Source organism: Cydia splendana, chromosome 14, assembly GCF_910591565.1.
Source record: "Cydia splendana chromosome 14, ilCydSple1.2, whole genome shotgun sequence".
In the NCBI taxonomy this organism is placed as follows: domain Eukaryota; kingdom Metazoa; phylum Arthropoda; class Insecta; order Lepidoptera; family Tortricidae; genus Cydia; species Cydia splendana.
In genome coordinates this window covers 7,350,580-7,366,054 of record NC_085973.1, presented here as the reverse complement: position 1 = coordinate 7,366,054, position 15,475 = coordinate 7,350,580, and the positions used below count along the sequence as shown (strand labels likewise).

Sequence of the window (15,475 nt, the reverse complement as noted above, 5' to 3'; positions counted from 1 at the left end):
GTATGTATAATATGTATGTTGAATAACTTTATAAAATGACAGATGTAATGAATTTTGGATTTTGCATAGAACTTGGCACTCATTTAGATCTCCATTATTTTTGCGGCGAAGCCCACAGCCAAGCATAATTTTTGTATTGAACTTGGCTCTCCTTTTTTACATTTACGTTTTTGGTGGGATAATTTTTACACCGACGGACAGGATAATCTTAATCAATGACACTCAAGGCTCATTTACGTAGGTATATACACTTAGGTCGATTACCGAATTCAAAATACGTGTAGACAGTTCAAGGTTCAAAGTTTGGTGACATTTGACTCAATGTAAATGCTCTTTAAAACTAGAGTCTAGTTGAGCAAGAGGCTTTTTGGGCTGCAGTCCCAAATTGTCACAATACGGGTTTTAGACTAACTAGAGCAGCGGTCGGCAACCTTTTTTTGCGTAGTTTTAGTAGCGTAGTTAACGATGAGTAAGTTGACGCGGGCCGCACTTTGTTAATATTTATGACTTTATCAGACATTGTCGTTTCTCAATATTACATAGCCAGAGAGGCTCGCAGGCCGCAAGTGACAGTCTCACGAGCCGCATGCGGCCCGCGGGCCGCAGGTTGCCGACCGCCGAACTAGAGGAAGCCTGTGCTAACAGTACAAATCGCACATCAAGGTGGATGACAGTTTTAGGTAGTATGGGTTAAGTCGGAGTAGGTACATTATGCTTCTCTGCGGTACAAAGGTACCTACCTATTATACCGGACATGGCGCTGGACGTTTTTAAACCACTACTAGGCCACTACCGCGCGTAACGTAACGGCAGAAGAACGCCGCTCTAGGCGGATTACCTACACAATGATGCAAAATTTCAAGCCACTCCAGCGCGTGCCGTGCCGTCGCGACGGGCAGTGCCAACACTACTCCGTGTGTTCTTCGCCTTATAATGAAACGAGGCACAACTGCATAACTTTTTCTTATATTATCATTAGTACGATGGTACAATATATGAGTACAATGTGTATATTATTGCAATGGTCAGTATAGGGATACAGTAAGGCGCCAACAGGTAAACGCAATATCCGAGTGCCGTAAAAATCAACAGAAAGTATAGAATCTCCATTTATTTTCAACCTTATTTATCCATATTTTTGTGTATGATTTTCGATATATATTTGTATTTGATTTTTTTAACTATTGTTGTGACGGCTTCACATGCTTGTGACAGGGCGATCGAAAATCGAGTGGGATATGTCCCACTACGATAAAAATCTCGTAAAAAAAACCATGTCAGAGTGAACTCGTTTAATTGTTAACTTTTGTTACTAACTACTTACTCGTAACAATATTTGACACACTTATAAACTATCCCTGTACAGTCAAACAATTACTAACTTTCAGATTCTAACAGGCATAGAACGAATCAAGGTTGTTTTACTTACGGTCACTCAAAATATTAACACTTGGAGTGTCCAAACCAAGGAAAACAACGTTTGTGACTCTTATGATAAGGTTCTTAAAACTAGTGATTTCTACTGCGCTGCGGTCGGCTCTTCTTCTGAAAAGTTTGCCGACTCCTGACTTAGGTAAGAGCCCATCAACGTGCACACTAGCGCCACTGCTAAATAATCATGATTATTTAAATTTATTTTATTTATTTATTTATTTATTTAAGAAACAAACAGTCTTTTATAGTTATATATAACACTGGAACTTTTCTTAAAACTAGACTTACAGTTTCCTTAATGAAAATATTTTAACATCATGCTTATTAAGTAGTTTCTACATAGTAAAACAGAGCTATTTGTGCGTGCAAAAACAAAACACAAAAAAAAAAGAAAAGAAAAAAATTATGAGAATAAAAATATAAGAGTATTATAACAACCTTATGGTATTGTTACTAATTGTTTACAAACTGAATTCTCAGGATTTGTTAACTATGTATTAATAAAGAAATTATAAAAAGCAGTAACATCTAATACTGAGATTATTTCGTTATAGCGCCAATCTAAACATTTGGGTTATTAGTTATTACACTGCATAGATAGTGTTTTAAATCTATTAAGTTTCTCACAGAAAATATCAAGGCTCAGAAATTTTTCGTTGTACAACCTGCACGCCCTTCTAACAAAACTATTTTTTGCGTAAGCAGTCCGACTACGGGGGATGTAAAAGAGGGGTTTTTTCCTGCAAGCACGTTCACAACGTCGAGGGACTCTGAAGGAAAGTGAATGTAATAAAAACGGAGCATCAATAATATTATTAATAATTTTATAAAGGGTTAAGATATCGGTACGTTCTCGGCGATAACTAAGGGATGTTATATTATGTACTCTCATTGCGGTGGCGTAATCCGAGTATTTATTTCTAATTCTGTATTCTATTGTCTTAGCAAACTTTTTTTGAACTCTCTCTATCCTATCACTATGTATTTTATACAGTGGGCTCCACACAGCACTTGCAAATTCCAAACGACTACGAACATAACTGTTAAATAATACCTTATAAGTTAAAAGTTTCTTAAATGGTTTACCTACGCGTAGTATAAATCCTAACTTCTTAAATGCTTTACCTAACAAGTCATCAATGTGAGGTATAAAAGTGAGTTTAGAGTCCATTATGACACCGAGATCTCGAATCTGGTGAACACGACCTAATTTTTTATCGCAAAGTTTATAATCAAAATTAATACTATTCCTTTTCCTGCTAAAACTTAACGATTTAACGATAGGTATTTAAAAAAGGGGGCCGCTACGTACTGTATTTTGTATTTAAGTACCTTTTGAATACATCAAACTAGTTTTTATGTTGCTGGGCTGGATTCGTCAATCTCTTCGTCCAAAGTTAAAACGGCCGTTTTTGTTTTGAGTTTATACAGTTTAGATCGACGAATCCAGCAACATAAAAACTAGTTTGATGTACTTATTAAACGGGTACTTAGATACATAATACAGTACGTAGCGGCCCTCTTTTTTAAATATCTTTCGTTAAATTTAAATAATCACGCTCTTAATAGATAGTTAACTTACGTAGGGTATAGTACTTAACTGGTTTAAACTTCCACGATTATTCACTAAAACCTTCCACTAATTAATTACCTCAGACGTTTCGAACACGAAATTGTTTCCGGGCCCAGTAAAGAGATTCCGAAAAGAGATAAAAAGTGTTTCTCCGGCCACAATTGTGGCAATGTCATTGTCAATTAATGGCAATGTCGTCTACGAAACGTCGGAGGTCCTTTTATAAACCTTATTTAAACTTATAGATATAGGTAAGGATTTCTAAATTCACGTTAGACTCAGGCAGACGCTAACAATAGAGACTATAGTGCCAATCGAAATTTAACTAATCCTCGTACTTTTGAACTGAAGCCGCTTGTTCTTTTCCTTGAACTGATCCAACACGGAACAAATAGGTTTCCCCGTCCCAATCTGTGATGTCTCAGAAGCAAACTTCTCCTTCGCAGTAAAGTGCTCGTAGTGGACATTGGTTTGCAAATTCGCGATGTTTCGTTGGTAATATGTTTGGACTTGCTCTTCAAGATTTCGAATATTAGAGCCGGCCTGGCTAGCTAGCGATACGTAGTTGTCTCGTACTTCGGTACGAAATGAGCTGGAATTGGTATAATAAATCAGTAAACACAAATAAGAGTGGTCAGCTTACGGTGGTCACGTAGTGATTTAATTCTCTTTGACGGTGGTGAGACCAAGTCCGACCACCACCTAAAGAATGCTAGGGCCGCCACTGTATGAGAACATTTTCATACATTTGACACTTGAATCACAGAATAAATAATAGTACTACCGTACAGAAAGGAAGCTTCCTACAAAACCGAAGTTTGACAGCGGTTTAGGGTCGCATCATGCTGTCCCTTTCTACTATATGGCACTATCCCTTTTGGCTATTTAGGGTTGTCAAAATTCAAGCCATTATCTTATCTGTGGTCGTGCACGCAAAGGGACATCAAGTTGTGTCAACCCTATTAATTGCTCGAAGCAATGCTGAGCCGAACGGAGCAGTTACGCACGGAGTTACGCACCAGGGATGTTGCGGATGCCGATTTTATGACATCCGCGGATGCGGATATTTAAAGGCTCATGCGGACGTCAATATTACCTAGGTAGTTATTTAAAAATCGTCTAATATTACATTTTTAGTATTTTTTATAAAAAAAAACGAAACTTTTAGTATTTGTGCAAGAATATAGGTGCGTTATATTTAATAAACAGTACCTTGGCCGACTTTTCAGGATCTAGACGATTTCGTTATAAGTAATGACGAAAATACCTATGTAGCACTTACGCCCCGCTTAGGCGTTCCTGTATCGAATTGTTTGACATCCGCATCCGTATTAGGCTCCGCATGGATTTTATGCGGATGCGGATGTTGTAAATAATGCGGAAGTTCCGCGGTTGCGGATGCGGATGCGAATATTCGCAACATCCCTGTTACGCACACCTGCTTGAATTCCATATAAACGAACATTAGCAAAGGTTTTAATTTATTTCGCAGAAGCGGATTGCCTGGCCAAATATATCAGGCGTTATTTTCACCCAGAAAAGGTGTATGTAACAATACTGACAATCATAAATAAATAGTATCGTAAGTCGTAACAGTTACTCTCTACTAAACTACTATCAAAATAAAAATTATGACAAGGAATATTATTACCTTGGCAGCCATTTAGGCTTATTATGAGTGATAATTTCCCTATACACATGTTCTTTGGGGAGGGAAAATGTAGAATTCTTTCCGATGCTTTCTCTTTCATACTTAATCTTACATCCTTCTAAAGGCAAGTGCCAATCATCTGCTGTAGGTTTGCGAATTCTCACCTGTGTAAAAATAGTGACAATTTCATTAATCAATACCAAACAAGGTTAACAGTAACTCCTAAGCTACAGAGACTGCTTACCATCAGGCGGCCGTATGCTTGTTTGCCACCGATGTAGTAACAAATCAATTGACAGCAAATGTAGGTGGCCCTATATGATTTCGTACATTACTCTAACTACAGTAACTGAATTAACAAAATAAAATAAAAGAATGCAATATTGTAGTTTAAATGTTTACTTAATTATAACATTATATTTAACAATAAACACAGGATAACTTATTATCCTTAAGTAACTTAAAATGTTCCACTTGGAGGCGCACAGTGGAAAAACAGGCTGCACCAGTTGGCCTCGGCTGGCCGCGCAGGACCAAATGGAAATCCCTTCTGAGAGCCCTATGTCCCTGATGAGGGATAAAAGGATACCATCATCATCAACTTATGTTTAAAATATCATAACAGATTTGAATTGAACAAAAAAACCTTATACTAAAATATAACTTTAAAACTGTAGCAAAGCTCTAGCGGCGTCTCCTCCTTGGACGAGAATCATCTTCTGAATTACATGCCTCTGATGTATGCCTTCTCTTACGTTGATCACGTTGTCTATTTCTGCCTCGAGACCTAGTTTCATCGTCTGAACTTTGATCATCAGAAGAATTCCTTTGCCTGCGCTGTTTGCGGTGTCTCTTTCTGTCAGGAACCACAGGCTCATCTTCTTGAGGTTCTTCTGACGAATGCCTTCGGCGTTGCTTGTGGAATTGACAGCATTTGCATTTGTCCATATTAGGGACAAAATGATCTATTTTATCAGGCAAGGCCTCTACAAGTTGTGTCAGTCTTCTACTTTCAAACAAGACAAGCTCCGTTGGTGGTATAGCGTGCAAAGCCTCCCGGACTCCTATTTTTCGTGGCAAGAACATTTCCCTTCTATGTTGAATGACTTGAGACCGTCTTCCACAAACATATTGCAGTAAATCATCTGAAATCTTTTTATACTGAGAATCCGGTGACTGCAAAGCATTCTGAACAGTATTTCTCACTTCTGCAGGTAAACCATCCAAAGCACTTTGTAGTATTTTCTTCTGTTTCAAGAGCCCATGGGTTATAGCTGCAAGAGTTTGATCAAACCTCTGCAGCATGTCAAATGACTTGCATCTGGGAGTTAAACTTTCAAGCTCATGGTTCACAAGCAATGCACAGAAAGGTGCTGTGGATTCAAACTGTCTCTTTGTGTCTGCATATCTGACGGTTTTCCATCGCGGGCCTAGTTTCTGTACCTCTTTGCCCAGTTGAGCCACGTCTGGGTCTGGGCTGAGGATCTTAGGTTCGGACACAACAACATTAATGGGCCAGTCAAAAATTAATTCATGTGCTTGTGCAGGTTCCCTTGCTGGAGCATCTTCCTGATTATTGGGGACTTCATTTACATAAACTGCATTGTTTTCTGTTGTTGAATCAGCCATGATCTGGAAAAAAAAAATATTATGTTTATCATGATACATTAGGTTTCAATGATATCATGGTACATTAGGTTTCAATGATTCGTTTAGTAATAGTTCTTTGTGAAATCTGTATAGTGTGTCAACTGAGCTCTCCGAGTTCCTATTTAACACAATACAAAAGTTATATCCGAACATCGGCAATTTTATACTTACTGGGCTAGTACACGAGTAGGTATATAAAGTACCTAATATTTTTACAGTTTTGTGTTTCGGCAATATTGTACAACGCAACAAACAAACAAACCATGAACCTTACAATTCTTACAACAATGTTGTCCTTGATTATCAAATCTTTCTAGCGTGTTCTGTGAAAACGTTTTATCTAATTTAATATCAAGAATTCAAGATAAATCATAAACAATTTACTTACCAATATTCGTTATGGTTTACTTATTAAGGAATCAATTTTAATTAATAAAACATCATAACATTTTTGACCATTTCACAAAATGATTGATTGAAATTGAACGGAACTTACGGAACGAAACGAACATGAACTAAAATAGGTATGAATGAAATAAAATAAACTTCCTGCTATTTCACACAGGAAGTGACCGATGCCATAGCCAATAGACAATTTTTTATTTACAATGCTGCCAACGTCCCAAAAATAACTTTTAAGCGGTTTATACAGATTGCTAGACCAAGACAAGTCTACAAAGTCTGCAAGTGTTTTTTTGATAAGCACACGCAGTGCAAGTGTTATTTTAAACGTCATCAAACCATCTATGAAACTATGACGTATAAATAACACTTGCACTGCGTATGTTATCTTTTGTCAGTTGCAGTTTTCTTTGTCTAACTCTACACATTTTATTATTTTACCACGATAATAAATTATCACTGTGATCTGTTAACATCCTATAATGATGGTTAGATTAGAATAACATGTATTGTACTGTGCTTGGATTTCAATCATTATGTTAAATCTCACCCAGGGCTCTTTGGACAAGGTGTGATAGGTCACAATATCTTTTGTTACAGATCTTCTACTTAGCTGCTCTGCTGTATATGGCCTATGATGCAACCGGCTCGTCGTGAGATAAGGGTCTAGGTATTTCTCGTATCCTTCGTATGTTGTGTCCAAAGGTTCTAAGTCTTTGTGCCAGCTTGTCTCTATCATTGGCTGGAAAAAAGTAATGACATTTATAGCGAGAAAAAAGCTCAGTATAATTATGGCTGTCAAGCCATTTCCGTCAGTAGAAAAAAGCGGCAAATTTAAAAAATGTAGGCGCTAAGGGTAATCGTGCCATAGAAAATTTGACTTTTTACTGACAAAGTTGTTTGACCGGTTATATAAGGCGGTCTTCACATTGGTGCCGAGGAGGACGCCGCTGCAGTGAGTGAGCGAGACAGCACTATGCACGTATAGCGATATCCCGCTTGCATACCAGGTCATGTGGTATTCAGGTAAACCCAGCAGCAAAACTTCATTTCCAGTTTATAAATGAATCCCATTCAGCTCGCTGTACCTATAACTCTGTTAAGGATAAGCTAGTTTCTTCTAACTTTGAATTTTACTTACTATGTCAGGCAGGCAGGCAGGATGCTTATGCTGGTTCTTTTCAGTAACCAGGGTCGGAGGATGTCGTGGTATTTTGTATGCATGTCGCATTTCTGTCGTGACGTGTGCATTGCACATCGGGGGCTGGTCTGTTAGCTTGAAAGTAAAGAGTTATGACTATTGTATCTTCAAACAAGATAATATTCTGGCGCAGAAAGATTTTATGTAATACCTATTAAAAAGAAAGGTCTGCCCTGCCTCTGCTAAGCTCATGGCGGTGTAGGTAATACAGCTACAGAGTTACAGACACTTATGTGCTGTCGAAAAATTCCAAAATTACGAAATTATCGCATGGAAATTTTTCGGAAACTTCTCAAGTTTTCGTATGGGAATCGAACATTCCTATTTCCTAAGTTTGCTTAATTTTTTACTGTGAAATTTCACATCTATAGCTGGTCAAGCAAATCTTGTCAGTAAAAAAAGGCGCGAAATTCAAATTTTCTATGGGACGATATCCCTTCGCACCTACATTTTTCAAATTTGCCGCCTTTTTCTATTGACAAGATCTGCTTGACCAAGTTTACAGATACTCATTTTTTTCTTCGGGAGGCTAACGGTTCGAGAACTCGCATAAGGTACTATGGTATGACCATTTTGACCGATCTGTTGAATAAGTTGTACGTAAAAGTTTTTGCAGTCTCCCATACAACCATTTCCAGTCGCCGTTACGACGCGGTGTTGACACATCTTGTGTCGACACCGTCTGTTTCGGTCACAATTCCAGTCGCAGAGTCGTCGCCGTGTCGACACAGTTACCAGAAATGGGGAAGGGTCGACACATGACACAAAGTGACATAAAGTGTGGTCGCCGTGTGCACACATTGTTTCGGGTTTGCGACTACTTTATGCCAAAATCATTCGTTCATTCGTTCATTTTGTTCCTGTCAAATGGAAACTGTCAGATGGAAAAATACTTAAATAAAAATAAGTGACATTAATACGCCATCTCTAAAACGGATTACAAGACGTAATTATATATTGTTTGCATTTATATTACAATAGGACTTAAATTATTATGGGGAATTAAACTGCTCGAGTGATTTGATAAACTAAGTGTAATATAATCAACGCGCCACCACATTGTTTTAGTTTGGCCGGAAATGAAATTGTTTACTTCTCAGTGCCTGTGTTCATAACTATATTATTTGAAGCATTTTTAGTACTTCGATGCGTATACTATACTTAAATAACAGAAATAACGCTTTACATACTACGAAACTTGTTAATTATGATGTATAAATATGGTTTAAGGCTGAGAAATATTGCAGTCACAAAGTAGTTGCAATGTTTCGACTTTGTGTCGACTCTGTGTTGACACATGACACGCGCTGTCAAAAGTAATAACAAAGTTACTGGTATGTTACTGGATTTGCAAAATGGCTCCTTGTTTTGATTTGTTTTCAGATATTCTCAAAGTGTAAAAATTCCGTGGTCAGAGATGGGCATTAATCGATTAACTGTTTATTCGACTAATTAATGGAATAAAAAAAGTTAATTCTCAAATTTTAATCGCGATTAGTTTAGTCGACCTAACATAGATTGAAATTGAATTAATCTGAATATTAATCGAATAAATTATCGATTAAATCTCGATTGAAAGTTGACAGGGGGCCATTTTTGTACGTAAAAATAATAGAAATGTCTTGCATGCAGATGGTAGCAAAACACTTTGTCATAAAAGTCGAGATGGGTGTCGATATATAGGTTTTAGGGAGTGCCGATTTCGAAAATAATGACCATTTTGGAATCCGAAATGGCGGCCATGCACTGTGTCATAAAAGTCGTCATGGATGTCGTTTTATACGTTTTAGGGGGCCCCAATTTTGAAAATGATGACCATTTTGGAATCCAAAATGGCGGCCATGCACTATGCCATAAAAGTCGTCATGGGTGTCGTTTTATAGGTTTTAGGGGGCGCAGATTTCGAAAATGATGACCATTTTGGATTCCAAGATGGCGGCCATGCACTATGTCATAAAAGTCGTCATGGATGTCGTTTTATAGGTTTTAGGGGGCCTCGATTTAGAAAATGATGACCATTTTGAAATCCAAAATGGCGGCCATGCACTATGCCATAAAAGTCGTCATGGGTGTCGTTTTATAGGTTTTGGGGGGCGCAGATTTCGAAAATGATGACATTTTGGATTCCAAGATGGCGGCCATGCACTATGTCATAAAAGTCGTCATGGATGTCGTTTAATAGGTTTTAGGGGGCGCAGATTTCGAAAATGATGACCATTTTGAAATCCAAAATGGCGGCCATGCACTATGTCATAAAAGTCGTCATGGGTGTCGTTTTATAGGTTTTGGGGGGCGCAGATTTAGAAAATGATAACCATTTTGGATTCCACTTTTATGACAAAATACGTAGCCGCCATCTTGAATTATAAAATGATTATCGTTTTCGAATTCTGCACTCCCTAAAACCTATAAATCGACATCCGTGACGACGCAAGTTATCTTTATTTTCAGATCTAACAAATTGCTACAGAATACAAAGGACAAAAAAGAAGCGAGGAGGTAATGAAACAAGCAAATATACAGATGATTCCTCGACGCAATTGGGTGATTCTTAAATTGTGTCCAGATTTTTTTTGTCATAAAAGTTTTTATTTTTCACATATTACTCTCACAAGTTCCGTGACATTTCGACCTTGTAATTTTTTAAGTAAATGTTTTTGTTTATCTATGAGGATCTCACTAGAATAGTATAATCAAGGTATGTTTATATTTGATGAATGAAATAGTAACGCAAAAAAAAAATATATTTGTGTCTTATATTATATTCCTGCCGAAGACTTTTATTTTACCTTTTCCTTCTACACAAGTTTGGCCAAGTAATAAGAATTTAGGGCTCTCAATTTTATTTTGACTTCTACAACAGTAAAGCTACGAGGCCATGTTTGGTATCGTTTTCGTATAAATTCGCAGTACCAAATTTAGTTAAGGTATCACATTGACACCATTCCGAAGTAAAAACATATAAACTTATTAAAATACTTTCTTTTAAACTCCTCTTCACGCTTAAACTGCTGAACAGTTTTAATTTAAATTTGGTACACATATATTTTGAGTCCCGAGACAGGATATAATAAGTTATCTCAAAAATCATCCTTTAAAGGTGTGAAATGAGGTGTAGGGGGGAATTCAGAATTGACTTCTTGAAGTTAATACTGTTTAAGTTTAGGTTTGAAGTCATGTTTTTTCATGATTTTTAACTAAATCAAAGATGTAGACCATCCCAAATTTCATATAAATCGGTTCAGCGGTTATTGATTTCCCGTACAAATTTCCACGCCACTTTTCACACCTTCAAAAGATGATTTTGGTTATAAGATCTATCCTATGTCCTGTTCCGGGACGCAAACTATTTCTATACCAAATTTCAACGAAATCGGTTCAGCGGTTAAGCGTCAAGAAGAGTTTCAAAAAACCGGCCAAGTGCGAGTCGGACTCGCGTATTAAGGGTTCCGTACATTAAGTCCGACTCGCGCTTGACTGCACATTTCTAATAGGTTTTCCTGTCGTCTATAGGTAAAGAACTATTTTGTGTATTCAGACGGACATACATACAGACGCACGAGTGATCCTATAAGGGTTCCGTTTTTTTCCTTTTGAGGTACGGAACCCTAAAAAGATTTATTTTTATTTTGTGGAATGGTGTCAATGTGATATCTTAAATGGATTCAGCACCCCAGATTTATACGAAAACGATACCAAACACGGCCTAGCACCTTCACTGATATAGATATATCAAGATAAAATTGAGAGCCCTAAATAAACTTTCAAGAGCGGATATCTCAAAAACTATTCAACATATCGAAAAAATTGACTGAATAAACTTGTAACAAATTAAATTAACTTTCATTTTGTATAAGTGGCCATGTCGCTGAGATGCATAGTTTCCGAGATATAATCGAAAAACGGGAAAATGGGACCTTCAAAGCCCCCTCTCTCCCCCCCGCTCAAGGGCTACGGCCGGGGACTTTTGATATGTTCACCTCCTAACTTGTCAAACCGAGTTACGGAGTCAAAAATTGTGTTCCGAGCATTTCCCGCTACAACTTTTAGAGCATTCCTTGCCTGACCTAAGTAGCTTATTGAATTTCTTTAAAAACTTTTCTGTAAAAGGTTGACGGGTGTTGGGTGTTTATATGGTTTCGGTCGATTATTATCATTTGCATTGCCCATGATGACTTACTAGAATTACGAGCACACGAGACACTAATAGTAGTTTGACAAACCTTGGTTTTCAAGAGGTATTTTATATTGACATTTGCTGTCACAAATTTGCTGTCAGATTTAGTCGCAAACCGCACGCAAAGTGCACACAAATGTGTCGACACCTTGTTACGGAAAAGTGTAGACACGGCGACGACACTTTGTTTCGAAACAATTCTAGACACATTGTGTGGACTCTGTTACGACACATCTGACATTTAGTTACCACTTTGTGATTCTGCGACTGGAATGGTTATATGGGAGCTATCTGAGTCTAACTTTGAATTTCAGTGTAGAGTCACCTGGCGTATTCTTGTTGGTTTAAGAATATAAAGGGTGTTTATGTATCAGTTAAAAAATTAAACTAGGTACGTAGGTATACCTATACTGTAACTTAATTCATTACGACCACGGACGTAGAGAGTAAACTGGATAGTGTACACTGGCCAAAAAGTGTGTCCACATGAGAGGTCAAACCTGAGCCCTCCATCTCTTTCTAATTAGGGTGACCATAAGTCATATGAATGTGGGATATTAGCATAAGATGGAATGTATAGTTTGGCCAGGATCTTTTCTCATTCGTGCATAATCAGAGAGAATCATACTGTATTTTCCCTATGCTAGTATAATTGCCCCAGAAAAGAGATGGATATAGTTTTTTTTCTCTTCTGTAAAACGCTTCACACAACCTTACTTAATTTAGTCGTTATAAAGCTTTTAGTCGTTATAAAAGCTGTTACAGATGGGATGGGCGTATTGGATCGCCATCAATGCGATTATGGTTGATTGTGAGGAAGGTGGTCCGCCGTACGTCCATCGTACGTATTGGGTGAAAACCAGCGTAGTGTCTTACAGACACTGCTTATGCTGAGCGGCATCCTATTTGGTGTATGTTTACTGTATTGTTAACTTTATGTTGTACTTACCGTAATGTAGGTATGTTTTTGTACGCCAAATAAATATTTTCTATTTCTATTTATTTCTATCAAAGACAGCTATAAGAGAGAGCGAGACAGATATCCAGGGTCGGGTAAAACGTTGTAGTTGTACTTGGTAATTCGCAAATCGTATTGATTAAAAACGCTGCCTTCGGTCGTGTTTTAATTTATCACCACTCGTTGCGAATTTAATTCCTACTTTCAACACTTGCAACGCAAATAAATTTATATTATTACTATGCCCACTGGTTATCGATACTAGTCCTTTTGTCAAGCCCTAGCGTAGCGTAACAATTTATGTTTTTACACGAAATTATCTTGATTATTGAATAAAATGATAAAATATTAGCACACGACGAAATAAAAACTTACATTTAACTGTGTAAACCGGCATTCTACACTATTTATGCTCTTCATAATTCATAATTTAACAAAATACCTATCACTATCAATATCATACTCATGGTATGTTTATATACGTGATGACTTCCCTTTTGCATACTTTAGCTATTCTTTAAGCGTAAGCGTCATCGTAGATCTGTAATTGAAACAAAATTTTCAAATTTGCCGCTTTTGTATACTGACGGAAATGTCGGCCCAACCTATATAGAATCGATTACATATATAATATAAATAGTTAGAATTAACGTTCCAGTAATTAAATATTATGTATAAATATGAGTCTGTAATGTCCAAGGACTGCGGATTTCATTTTTGGCAATTATGTAGCTCTCATTACGTGAACCGAATAATTAAACATGCCGAAATAAGTAAGTATATCTTTATTTATTTATTAGTATACTATTTAGGTAAAGTTATTTTTACATTAAGTATGAAATAACAATTTTGTAAGACCGATCCAAATCGTACCGACATCATGGTCACCCTAATCGTCATCAAGTTGGGGATACCAATTAATATTCAAAGTTACTACAATTTCTACCATATTCAATTTACTGTTTTTTTTGTTGCGCACATACTTGGCTTAATCAGTTAATAATATTAACATCATAATAATTAACAAATTACTTAAAAGATATCAGAACTGTAATTGGAATATAGCACTAAAATAGTATAAGAAGGTAATGAATTTCAGTAGTATATTGATATAATTTCTACCACAATGGCATCTTTTTAACATTGGCAACTTGTGCGAGTGAGACACAGGGCTCGGGTTTTTCTATCTCATGTGGACCGTTTTCTCTAGTCTGGTACGAACAACATTCTGTCTCGGTGATAAGGTTCAAATTAGTATGGCAAAAAAAGTGACAACTCGCTCCAGTTTAAACAATATAACTTCATGATTACGACACATGCACTTACCGTTCGACTAGGTGGATAAATATACAGATTTTCATTAGAAGCCGTATGTTTGTTAAACCTACGCGTTTCTGGAGCCTTGTACTTGAAGTCCTCCCGAGTCTGTGACCGGGTCAGTTGGCTGGTCACATTGTAATCTCGATCGTAGAACGTCACTTCCGGAACTGGCGCTTTCTGTTATTAAAATTGTACATTTTTATTTAACATCGGTGTCAAAAACAAAAAAAAAACGGATTAAGAATGGTGTCATTCTTCTACTCGTAGTCTGCTGTTGAATTTGCTATACACAGGTAATTTCTTTACCTTTGACTTCAACTTTGATACCGATACCTGATATGTATTGTATATGCAGTAGCAGGTACCTGTGTGGTAAAACTAAAACTTTTATTGTAATGCCAATGCCTGACTGTCACGCTTTGTTGATCTTTAATTCTTTATATTTTTTAAACGTGTCCATCCTCAGTATATAAGATTTTTTTCTACTACCCAAATATTTTTGGTCAGTAGTCTGTTCGGAAAGAGAAGAGTCTTGGATTGTATTGGGCCCCATATATTCCACGACTCTTCTCTTTCCGCAGAGATTCTATATTTTTTTGCTAAAGTGCAGAGTTGTGTTGAAGTCAGCCTCTCACCAATTCTTGTACCACTTCAGGCGGTGGTCGCCACCTCCGGCCGGTGGTTTCACTAGACTCCCCAGTATCAGGGAACTTCCTCACTCTTGGCTGAATGTGAACTCTATCCCAATAAGGAGGATTTACTTTCTTCGGATATTCAGCTTGCATTATGCAGAGTTTACTCTATGCAAAGTTTGACTACGATGGAAAAAATAAACTACTTTGATGCCTTCCTCGTTTGGTCAGTGTTGTATTTTTTGTTTGTATCCAAGCATTTGTTTATTTAATTATTTCGTTAGCAACAACTATTTTAGTTGTACGAATCAGCAATGCTTGCCTTTGTTGTCATAGCAACTAATTTAGGGGACTAAAATCTCGTACGCGTTTGATTTAATTTAGTGTATAAGTAGCTTATTTTTGACCACGCATGTAGGTATGTACATATGTAGGTTACGAGCAGAGGTACCTACTGTAAACTGTAAAGTGAACACG

At 37.1% G+C, this 15,475-nt stretch overlaps 2 protein-coding genes across 3 annotated transcripts in view; one reads left to right on the top strand and one right to left on the bottom strand.

Moving 5' to 3' along the window:
• LOC134797138 (chymotrypsin-like protease CTRL-1) overlaps positions 1–2,896 on the top strand; it is a 30,392-nt gene extending 27,496 nt beyond the window's left edge. For both annotated transcript variants that reach the window (XM_063769384.1, XM_063769383.1), the window contains exon 10: positions 2,885–2,896. The gene's annotated coding sequence lies outside the window, so the exon portion shown is untranslated. The remainder of the gene's footprint in view (positions 1–2,884) is intronic.
• A 2,251-nt stretch (positions 2,897–5,147) lies between these two features.
• On the bottom strand, positions 5,148–6,818 carry LOC134797133 (uncharacterized). Its single transcript, XM_063769370.1, has 2 exons — positions 6,697–6,818; positions 5,148–6,290 (listed from the first exon to the last, which is right to left on the bottom strand). The coding sequence occupies exon 2, from the start codon at positions 6,285–6,287 to the stop codon at positions 5,343–5,345; it is 945 nt and encodes a 314-aa protein (XP_063625440.1). The 5' UTR covers positions 6,288–6,290; positions 6,697–6,818; the 3' UTR covers positions 5,148–5,342.
• Positions 6,819–15,475: the final 8,657 nt, after the last annotated feature.

Excerpts from the sequence above, each read along its gene's own strand:
- LOC134797133 (XM_063769370.1), bottom strand. The coding sequence starts at position 6,287 with ATGGCTGATTCAACAACAGAAAACAATGCAGTTTATGTAAATGAAGTC.